The 12,275-nt window shown below is 43.5% G+C and overlaps 1 protein-coding gene across 1 annotated transcript in view; it reads left to right on the top strand.

Moving 5' to 3' along the window:
- LOC311226025 (glutaminase kidney isoform, mitochondrial-like) overlaps window positions 1–12,275 on the top strand; it is a gene marked incomplete at both ends in the record, with an annotated part of 153,827 nt that overhangs the window by 40,222 nt on the left and 101,330 nt on the right. Inside the window, 2 exon segments of the mRNA XM_084311406.1 lie at window positions 9,173–9,269; window positions 11,444–11,565. Coding sequence (XP_084167532.1) covers window positions 9,173–9,269; window positions 11,444–11,565 — 219 coding nt within the window.

Below are 12,275 nucleotides of genomic sequence, written 5' to 3'. Positions count from 1 at the left end.
TGAGGGGGGGGGATAGGGTACCGTTTACTTCCACCATCTGTTCCCTCCCCTCCAGGTAGGATTGTATCCAGCTCACTGATAAACTATCAAAACCAATTGCTTTTAGCTTGTCAATCAGAATGGTGTGATTGACAGTGTCGAAGGCCTTTTGTAGGTCCAGCATGACCATGCCGCAGTATTTGCCCGCGTCCACCTCTTGTTTGATGTGGTCGTTCAAGTAGAGAAGGCATGTGTCAGTGGAGTGGGATGTTCTGAAGCCAGATTGGAATTCGTAGATTAGATTTTTTTCCGCAAGGTATTTTTCGATCTGTTCGTATACTATTTTTTCCATGACTTTCGAGATGGATGTAAGGATAGAAACAGGGCGGTAGTTACCCGGGTCTAATTTGCTGCCCTTTTTGTGCAGGGGTGTTACTCTCGCAATTTTGAAGTCCTTGGGGACGTGTCCCTGTTTTATGGAGAGGTTTATTATGTGTGTGATGACTGGGGTGATGGCTGCTGCTGAGTCTCTGAGGAATTTGGAGGGGATGTTGTCATGGCCAGTGGCCTTGTTTGGTTGGAGGGCGCTCAGTTTTTTGAGTACCTCATCTGTAGTTACTATTTCCAGTTTGAAGTCGTCTTTGTGGACGCCTAGGTTCATGTAGTATGCTACTATGTGTTCTACCCCATACTGCCCTGAGTGGGAGGGTAGTTTGTTTACCAGTGTTGTGGCTATGTTTGTGAAGAAAGTGTTTAAGTAATTGGCTACATCCAGCTTGTCTGTGATGAGCGTGTTGTCCGTCTTTATGTTTATGTTTGAGAACCTGGTTTTGAGTTTTTTACTGCAGCCTAGTTGATTGTTGAGTAATTTCCAAAGTTCACGTGGTTTAAACCTCGTGGTTTAACCAGAGGCTAACTGCCTACGAAAACAGGCACAGAGGCACTGAAAGAGGATTTCACCCATCTAATGAACACACTAGACTAGACAAATATCAAGATGTATCCATCAGTGGACCAATTGCATGCTTTTGCAGAGGACAAGAAGCCTTCAGTCGACTCCTTCAGACATTAAGCACCCCCGGGGCCACAGCCCAAATGGAATGATAAAAAACAAAAAAAATCAAATAATAAAAAAAAAAATTTAAAAATATTATATATATATATATATATATATATTTTTTTTTTAGTCGACCAATAGTCGACTAACGGCAAATTTTGGCCAATCATAGTCGACCATCCAAATCCTTAGTCGGGGACAGCCCTTGTGCGCACTAAGCAATGTAATAAATAAATAAAACCAACAATAAATAATATCATAGAGAACAAGACGGTATATGGAATATTAATACTCAATACTCGTACTCATTCAACCAAAAACACTGGATAGTCCGCTTCAAGGCCCTCGACCTAGCATACCGTGCGGCAAAGGGAACCGCTCCTGCCTACCTCCGGTCAATGGTCTCTAACTACACACCCTCAAGACCCCTACGCTCTGCATCTTCTGGCCGCCTCAGACCTACTCCTATCCAAGCTCCGGGAGGGTCATTAAAGAGAAGTCGCCTATTCTCAGTCCTTGCCCCACAATGGTGGAATGAACTACCCACCCCAGTTAGGACAGCCGAAACACGTCCAATCTTTCGCCGTCGATAAAGACGCACCATTATCTGAATAAAAAATAAAAATAAAAAGATCTAACCCTAACTAACCGTACTGTCATGCTCTTGTCCTAATAAACTAACCTACACTGTAGCCAGGGAACAAACTTAACTTTTTGACTTACCAGCCATCTGGCTGGTAGATTTTTAAAAGTACCAGCCGGGCAGATTTTTTACTAGCCAAAAATTATAAATAGCTTTTTAGTATATCGCCATGTGTTATTATTACATATAATACTCTCATATGCTATTTTCAATTAATATCATAAACAACATAAGGAATATTAGCATAATTTTGAGTGGACTGAAGGAATGAGTCAGCGTTAATAGTTTTAAAATGCAAATAATTTATTGAAACATAGAAGTGGGGTCGGGACACACACGCACACTGTGTTTCAACTCACCACCCCCGCATCATATTGTAGTCTGTCTTCAAACTTCCACTCCTCTCAAAATTTTTTATATTTGAATATCAACATTATCTGTCCATCCTCAGTAATCCTCAGTTTACTATAATATACTCCTGTCCTGAGTCCTGACTAGTGACTCCGTCGTCTTTCCAAACGCACGCACACACACAGGGAAGGGGAGAGTGCCCCCCCCCCCCCCCCCATTTCCCTTTCCTCAGTGCTGTTCACTGTGGCTCTGCCTCGTCTGATCATCAGGATTAGCTTGTTAGCTGACGTTAACGTTGTAGTGATTGGTACATAAACGTTAATTTCGGGCGATGTGGGCATAAAGGAATGGCGACGGTGCAAAGCATGTAGCTGCATTGGACTCGTGAGAAGAAAAAAAAACATCACAGACTTATTTCGCGTCTGTAGGCGCACTGCTGTGTTAACGCTGCTCTGTTTACAACGCTGCTCTGTTTTCAAGAAACAACACTGAGTGGGCGGATATCATATGACTCGCGGAGTTGCTAAGGGTTTTTCAAAATAAGAGTATCATATGAACCTGAACGTTGCTAGCTGCCGGAGCCCAGATATTATGACTGGAGCTGCGCTTGGGGCGGTAATGAGACCCGCACAGGATTTTCAAAATAAGAGTATCGATATGAAGTACACGCCAGCTGGCGGGCAGACTATTATTGTTAGACGCCAGACGGTAAATCTACACGCATTTGGCGATGGGCGCCCAGTTATTTTGTTCCCAGACTGTAGCACTCAACACTTTGATGAACATTGTTGCTCAGCTGATAGAGTTGTGCCCTTCCTGATGGCTTGTCGTACAGAACTTGTACTGTAAGTCGCTTTGGATAAAAGCGTCAGCTAAATGACTAAATGTAAATGTAATGTAAATGTAATACAGTATTCCACTATAGCTACATCGTGATTGGGTTTCGTTCTTATTTATTTTCGGACATGGTTTGTTGAGTCATGACTATAAAACGTAATTGTTAATGATACAAATATTGTCGTGTTTATTATCATAATTATTTAATTTCCACGGATGTCTGTAGAATCGAAGTGACTACAATCCCCAAGGACTTCTCCCAAATGAAGCCATTCAAAACTTGGGTACTACTACACACCAATACACCCAGACATGGTCGTATTTATTTTTATTATAATTATTTAATTCCACGGATGTCTGTAGAATCTAAGTGACCACAATCCCCAAGGAAGCCGTTAAAAACACAGACGCACACTGGTCTGTCTGACTTACAACTGCCTTTTCGAGTTTGTAAATCCTAACGAATTTACAAAAAAGCCGTTCGAGAATGCCAAATAACTTCGTAAATCGAGTTACATAGAAATGTCTTTAACTTTCTCATAAGTCAGTTTGAGAATGAGGTCTATTGTTTTAATCTTTTAGATAACGCTATGGTAGCTGTAGTCCCAACACAACAAACGTTACTTCAGTCCTTGTTTGTTTTCCTTGTTCACACATGCACGCACACACACTGGGCTGGACCTTCGTTTGTTACGTTGGCATTAAAATTCTAAATCAACATTTGAATATTTTTTTTTTTATCCACCTTTTCTACTTATTTTCTATTTTTCTCCCATCCCAATTTCGTGTATCCAATTCTCCCCTCCCCTGTCTTGAACGTTGCTCGACTATGCCCCCCACTGGTCGGTTGTAGAGAGGATAGAAGCCTTGCATCACGTGTTCCCTCCGGCACACGAGGAGGCATCCTGGCCCTGTCACATCTTTTCGCCTGCCAGCGCGGACTATCATTGGCGAGGTGTAACGCATGGGAGGCTCACACTACCCTCGCCACTTCCTGTCTCTGCTGTGCAGGCGTTTCCCAACCGACCCGTAGGGGTCGCTGTCCACAACGTCCAATCCCCACCCATCGACTTCCACCCGCTGACTCTGCCAAATGAGCCAGTACGACGGCCGGCCCAAGCCGAAGGCAATGCTGAGACTGGGATTCGATACCGGAGTCTCTTGTATTGGTGACGAGCGCAATCTCCACTACGCCACCCAGCCGCCTCAACGTTTGAATCTTTGATTTTTGATTTTTGATTTAATTTTTTTATTTTATTTCTATATATTAAAAAGAATTTATGGGTCTATTCATTCTGTTTAAACCAATGGGGTTTTCTTCACAGTTGCAGATGAAGATTAGGCTACACTAATATTATAGTATTAAAACTGAGTTCATTAAAGAAAGTTGATTTAATAAAAACAAAAAAGACTAATTTAATCAGATTAATCACTAAGGATAGTTAATAAAAAAATAAATAAAAAAAAATCTGGCGGGGTGGCGCAGCGGACTAAGCGCTCGTCACCAACGCGAGAGACACTGGTATCGAATCCGGCTGTCAGCGTTGCCTCCGGCTTGGCCGGCCGTCATACTGGCTCAATTGGCAGAGTCAGCGGGAGGGAAGCCGGTGGGGTGGTATTCTGGTCGTTGTAAACAGCGACTCCTACAGGTCGGTCAGGGCGCCTGCACAGCGAGGGAGGGAGATGAGAGTCCGCGCTGGCAGGTGAACAGATGCTGCTGGCTGTCTCCTATGTCTCGGAGGAAGCATCCGATAGACTTCAGGCCTCCCTAGATCGACCAGTGGGGTGCACATGCGAGCAACGACCAGGAAGGGGAGGGGAGAATTGGCATAACGACTAAAATTGGGATGGGAGAAAAACACAGAAGAAAAAGTGGACAATTTTTTTTTTATAAAATACGTTTTGAAATATATATATTTTAATTCTTTTTTTATTATTATTAAAAACGAAGGTTCGAAGTGAACGTCCGTTCGAAAAACCCTGACGAAGTTCGAAGCCCAAAAACAGGCTTTGGGGACAGCCCTAAGTAACACACACACACACGCACCTCTCAAATCCATATCGCAAGGTATTTCAGGGAGACTTCTGTAGATTTCTGTTTCAGTGACAAAAAAACACTTTTACTGCACATACGTTACTTAGAGGGAATTAGTTTCACAGGACATTATGACTGGAGAGATTTAAATATGTTGGACTTCCAACAGATTTTCCTGGTAAAAAATAAACTGCAATTACCGGCTAAACCCTGCATACGCATACTAGCCTTCAGGCTGACTTCTTTGCCCTAGAATCCATTTTTCAGCAGCTCTGTTTTTAAAAGGAGAAAGTATTTATTAGGGTTGGGACTTTCTAGCAAAAGTGCTATTCGAAAATTCGTGTTTCATAATATCGGATATTCGAATATATTCGCCCCCCCCCCCCCCCCCCCCAAAAATGTATAAAAAAAAAATATATATATATATTTTTTTTATCAGCTGACCGACAATAAATCAAAATTACACCATTCACCATCGTAGCCTTAGCCTATAATAACAGCATTGCATTGGCCTATCAACCGGCTTTAATAAACAAACAAACGGTACCATGTGCATCTTTTGATCAATTAGGCTATGAAAATTAGGCTGCCTCTAAATATAAAAAGGAATTAAATAAGTGTTTGCATTAAAAAAAAATGCATTTTATAAAAAAAAATTATAATTCATTTTTTTCTTTTTTTACAAAATGAATATTCGATTCGATTGCTGCTAACTAACTAGCCATCGCACCGGGAGCTGACGCTGGTACCTGGCTTAGCTAGCCATCGCTCCCGGAGCTAACGCTGGTACCCAGCTGGTGTTGCTAACTAATGCTACGTTTAGACGAGCGTTTTGGGATGGAAGTCTGAACAGAAACCGCAAAAGTCGTCTTGCGGTTTCACTTTTAATTTTGCGTTTAGACAAGCGTTTTGGGGTGGAATTCTCCGTGCAGACGAGGCTGTAACAACTCGAGACAACGGAGCCCCGCTGTCACACGATTGGCGCATATGTCACATGACGTGCTGTGAAGACCCGCCCTACTCTGCCTCTGATTCGCAGAGTGTGGGTGGGGAATGTGATTGGACCAAAGCAGAGTCACTCACAGACGGTGGGGGTCCAGTCATAATAGTTGTGATAGCCGTGGGACAGATTCTTGTGTATTTAAAAGTACTGCCAATGTAGCCTTCAGGTGATCGCCATGGATAGAATCAGACATGCTTTGTTTACGCTTCTAGGCTACTGGCGCATGCCTGTGATGTAAGCAGTAGGCGCGACGAGAGCCTTGACGACCCTTTCGTCATCGTTTTATGCGGTTTGACAGTTTAGACGAGAGTGCAAAGGTTTACCGTTTCTAGGAATTCCACCCTGGAAGGTGGTCTCACTTTTTTACGGTTTCACCCCGTAAAAACGGCGTTTCCGTATAAACGAAAGGCACATCTGAAAAAAAAAATTGCGGATTCACCTGCTAGCGGTTCCGTCTAAACGGGGCCTAACTACCCATCGCTCCGGGAGCTGATGCTGGTACCTGGCTTAGCTAGCCATCGCTCCGGGAGCTGACGCTGGTACCTGGAGCTAGGTAGCCAGCAGGCTAAATGCTCCCGACGCTGAACTGCCTGCGCCCGGTGCGCCGGGCCCGGTCTGTCTGTCGAAGACCGAGGGAACCGCATCAGGCTTCAGCTGATTAGTGGTATTCTGGACAAACCTCCCACCCACAACAACATAATCCGAGGCAATGAAGTGTTCGCTGGAGATCTTCATTCCCTGTCCAACAGGCTGATCGCGCCGCCTGAGTGCAGCCAGCCTGAGCCAACGTGCCAACAACACTGTTTTTTTCACTGGTAGTTTGTGGAAATTAACCAACTTTCCTCTCTCTTTCACACAGTAAAATCTGTTAGAACAGCCAGGAGCAATACAAAAAGAATCACTGTGGTCCCGTTGTTTGGTAGGCAACATTTGACTGACCCGACAGTCCATGTTTACTATGCAGCTAATCAGCAGTGTATACACCAAACCAACACCGTGACGTCAGCAACAAAATGGCGACGCCCATGGCGAAAACAGGGAAATTATATTTGATTTTTCAGACAAATAAGCAGGATTTCACATTTTATTATAGGACCCTGTCTTACACAAGGTACACAACAAACAAACTAGGATCACATTGTTCACTGCTTCATCTCCACTTTAACACAGTCATCAGATAGCACCTTCTTGAACATACACCCACCTGTGTGTCAAGCACCCTATTCAGGTTCCATTCAATATTTCTAATCGCAGGCACTGGCCTTTGAAATCCCTCACTAACGTGATAAGACTATTGACTGCTTCCTGATGAGCTTTTCATTCACACTGCCCAGAACACACAAGTGGCAACACGGCTTTATTGCAGCAGCTATTAAAGGGGCACTTCACTAAAAACAATGCTGATTTATTTTGCACATAATCTCACACACATCCAAAAACTCAGTTTTGCACACATTCCTTTAGTTCGACAGTTATCGAGCGTAAATTAGTTTGAATATGGCCACCAGTGATGTCATCGAGGTCATTGAATCCTTGTGTTGTGTTAATTACAGCACCATCAAATAGATATACCATGTCTTATATAATTTACTTTCAATAACTGGTGAACTAAATGAATGTGTGCAAAACTGTTTAGAATTTTTTGATGTGTGAGATTATGTGCAAAATCGTCATTTGTTTTTCGGTGAAATTACCTTTTTAAGTGGGCAATCCTACAGTAGCACTTTGTTGGATTCTGGCAAACCACAATCAGCCCCTTATCACTTCTTCATCTGTTGGCCCGTGTAGTTTCTGCGTTTATTTCTCCGACGTCTTCTCATGCTGGCTGTACATCGTGGTCATTCCCCTTTAATGCAATCCGTAATCATAATAATTCACACCATCAGACATGTTACTTTTCTCGGAACACGTTGTTTATTACATAAACAAAAGCCTCAGATGTTACCCATTTCGTATTGTCCTTGAAAAGTCTTTGATGGAACACTAAATTCATTATTCTATCGTCTCTTCTGCTGTTAGTCCAATGGTGGCTGAGGCCTCGTCGTTAGCCAAAACCCTTCTTTGTTAGCCGAAGCTAGCCTCCTCGAGGCATAGGAGGGGGGGGGGGGGGGGGAGGGGAGGCCCCTCCCACCACCCTCTAGTCTCTCTCTCTCTCCACGTCTGCTCGTATCAGCCTTGCATCCTGTTCTAACTTACACTGCAAGAAACTCACATTTGTAATATTCATCATCATCATCATTATCATCTCGGCATAGCAAATGACAGGCCCGCCCCTCTCCTCGTTCCTATGTGACGCGCTGTCTTTGACCACAGCTATTTGACCCAGATCACTATATCAACGGCAATGTTGATATTAACCTGTTGAGCCTGCTTTTCTTTATCATAAATCGATCAATAGAGACCGTATTAGATCCCCAATTATCATATCATGGGGTATCATTGGAAAGCCACACTCATTGGCTACAACCCTGTGCAAAGATTTTCGAGATCGCCAAATGATTGACTGAGCTAGAGCCCCGGGAGTCGCGGGTGGTAATGTGTACTTTTGCGTACTTTGGGGCACGCCTCACATATCGGCATGTAACTCGAGAACTGCTGAACGGATTTTGTCACCTGAAAGGGCAATCGACAGGCAACAAATAGGGCTTTAATTCTATCTATATATTGTATTAAAAGAAATGCACACCCGAGCCACTAGAGGTCGGCAAAGTGGCAACGGTAGTCAAAGTGTATATTTTCATTTTTACCGATGTTTTATACGATTTATCGGAAATACGAATTTATCGAAAAAATTCTAATTATCGTAAAAGCGCAAGGAAATGACTAAATCCAGATTCAACCCTGCCATTGGAAAGAGGAGCATTTTCCCTATCCATAGATGTATGATTTGGCCATAATAAGGTCAAGGTCAAGTTCTAGACACACTGCCTGCTAACACCCTCTCTCTCTGCCTGTGGTGCTCTCAGATGGCTAATAAGCAGTGCTGTCATTATATCCATTTTGTTTACATTATAGTAGATAATTCGCTGTTCCTTTTTTAAAGGATAATATATATTTTTTTTACCTAGACCCTATTTATTTTATCATAATGATTTCACCCAAATAGTATCCATTGTACCACCAAATTAGCATGTTGTGATGAAGTTGTGATCAATCATTGTGACGCCAATGATTGAAGAATAAGGTGTAAATAACTTGAATGATCCTTTAACACTGATGGAGGGGCTGCTGTCTTACACCGCTATGTCTCTGTCTGCACCTACCTAGGCGAAGGAATGCAGGCATTCTTCCCAGCCTGGAGGATTTGCTCTTCTACACAATCGCAGAAGGCCAAGAGAAGATCCCCGCCCACAAGTTTATCACCGTAAGTTATGCAACTGATGGATTTAGAGCCGCACGATTAATTGCAAAAATATCACAATCTCGATTCATAGACGTATGGGTCGGGATCTCATTTCTATATGACGACGATTCTGATGTATTTGTATTTGCGTCAAAATGGAGATCAGTTGCATTAAAACACTCACTCCTATTCCCCTATGCATTCACATCATGCTGCATTCACGCGTTGACTTATTGCTTCTGAACAATCCCAGTTGCGATATCAAATCAAATTTATTTGTAAGGCCCGACAACACACGTTAATGTCCCCATGGGCCGGACACGTCTTCTTTAAACAAGTCAAGAAGAAACATAAATAAGTCAAGAATAAAACGAGAACACCATAAGGTCCAACAAATTTAAAAATAAATGCAAATAAATGAATGAATGCAAGCACTCCCAGACATACCCCACGCGAAGGTAAGGAAAAACTCACTAAAACCTAACAATAGGGAAAAATGCACCACAGGCAGTGTGGAGGAGAGAAACCTTAGAAGGGCCATTCAAGGGGAGATCTCCCTTCTTAGATGTCGGTGATAGTAGTGTTGCAGACTAACAGTTGGTAAGCATGCACTCATGTGTGTAGTGAAACACAGATGAGTGCATGCAATAGCACCTGAACATTTGTCTTAATCACGGGACGTTCAACACTCCGGTCATCGCTCCGAGACAGCCAGAGACAGGGAGATAGGGGGCGGCGCAGAGAGGGTCACAACCTCCCCGACATCATCGCGGGACGTCCAGCACTCCGGTCACCACTACGAGACCGCCGGAGACAGGGAGACAGGAGGGCACGCAGAGAGGGTTGCATCCTCCCGGCCTTCATCACGCGACGTCCGACACTCCGGTCAGCACTCCGGGACAGCAACTCACAGGGAGACAGGACAGGCGTTAGACAGCTTGCGTGATTGTAGTGGGCGGACATAGCAATAGATACAAGTGGTAAGCATATATGTGAATAGAGTAGATATATGAAGTAAGCATATTATGTGAATAGAATAGAATTACTTAACCCAGCAATGAAACCACGTTGACAGACCACAGACCATGTTGACAGACCACGGACAGAAGACTGTAAGGAGCTGATCCGTGGCCTCGGTGGTGCATGTAGAGCAGTCTCTGCAATCTTGGCCAAGACCCCGAGACATCCATCACCTTGGTCAGCACTACGAGACAACAGGCACTCAGAGAGATGACGGGGGGGGGGGGGGGGGGGTTAGAGAGTTCTCATGTTTGTAGTACTGTGGAAAAGCAGAGATGGGAGAAAATAGACATCCTAACTAAACTAGACAGATTAATCTAAAGGTCAGTCCCCGACCAGGTGAGATCAGGGTAGGTTGAAGGAGAGAGAGAAAAGATGGGTCTTAAGCAGGGATTTAAAAGCTTCGACAGAGCAGGCGCCCCTGACGACGGCAGGTAATTTGTTCCACAGGTAGGGAGCGCGGTAGACAAAGGCTCTGTGGCCGGCGGATTTCTTTTTAACCCTAGGAATCGATAGAAGATAGAAGATATCAATCACACTTATACGATGTAAAGCAAAACACGCTATTATTCAATTCAACATTCAATATATTTTCTTACTTTTGTGTTGACTTGTCGCCAGATTCCTGTTTTTGGGTTCTAGATGAGAGGTAGCAGCTGGACAACACAACAGTTCCATAGCCTGAAGTCTTATGGTCATACAGTCCAAAGTTTATAAAAATCCCACGGAAAATTTGTTTTGTAGAAATGTTTTTGTAATGTGTGTACCGGGTAAAAACAGCGTATTATCGAAAATGGCCGTCCACTTCATAACATTCTGACACTAGAGTCGGGACAAAGGTCAGAACCGAGTGGTCATTTGATGGAGCGCTTGTCAAATGTCAACTTTTTTGTATGTTACAAGATACTTTTAAGTTTAAGTCGAGCACTTTGATATATATTATGTTGTCTGTTTAAGAAAGAGTGCAATAAATGTTTTTATTGAAAAAAAATTAAATCGTGATCTCAATTCTTAGGGAGAATTCTTAGGGAGAAAAATTGTGCAGCCCTAGATGGAGTTATGAGGAACATTTCACAGCTGTATGGTCTCCGTTGTCGTCTTTGTTTCTGAAAGCACCTCACAAATGAGATTCTTGTTTCCCCTTTCGGTGCTTCTCACATGGCTGCTTTTCTCAGGCACTTAAAACTACCGGGCTACGCACTGGAGACCCTCGGCTGAAGGAAACCACGGACACCCTCAAAGAGACCCTCAAAAACACAACCGATGGCGTCATGCTGGACAGACATCTGTTTAAGAAGTGAGTCTACATCTGTTCTTCCAAGCCACATCTTCCTTTTAGAGGTGTTAAGAGACGCACAGTGTTACCCTCCACATAGCCTAGGCCGTGTCTACATTAGCTATGTTCAGCCTGGCTGGGGCTAGTCATGGTCCAGCATGGTATGGTTGGATTTGTGTCTCCATTGCGTTTCTTGTAAACTCTCTGGTTGCTAGGCAACCTTTCAAAATTCACATCACCAACTGTGGTACACAAGCTAAACCATGATGATGCCACAGTCCCAGCCAGGTCTGGCCAGGTTCTAAAGATAATGGAGACACTCACTGTGCGCCAGACTAAGTGAGGTGGGTGACATTTCTAGTTTTGGAGGGGTGCTTTTTTGGTCTGCATTTGGTTGGCAGCTTCAGCCATTCACGCTTTGTAGCAGGATGGCTAGTGCAGGAGTGGGCAACCTGGGAGATATTTTTCTACAAAAAGAAAAAGGCAAACCATGGGAGCCGCAACTGGTTATAGTCCACTTATTTCGCCAATTTTTAGTAGTCGGCACAACATGTAGTGAGAACAGGACAGAAAAACAAAGCAGTGTTGTTCTCATTCTGAAAACCTGCTCAAATCAAACTGAAAAAGACTGATTTGGCAGATAATGCAGTTTAATTTTTTTGCTGCCTACGCCGTAGAATGGTGTCATCATCAAGATTATCGAGAGAGAGAATAGATCACATGGTGGATTA

Source organism: Notolepis coatsorum, assembly GCF_963971535.1.
Source record: "Notolepis coatsorum genome assembly, chromosome: 3".
Classification (NCBI taxonomy): domain Eukaryota; kingdom Metazoa; phylum Chordata; class Actinopteri; order Aulopiformes; family Paralepididae; genus Notolepis; species Notolepis coatsorum.
This window is presented reverse-complemented; position numbering and strand designations above follow the sequence as displayed.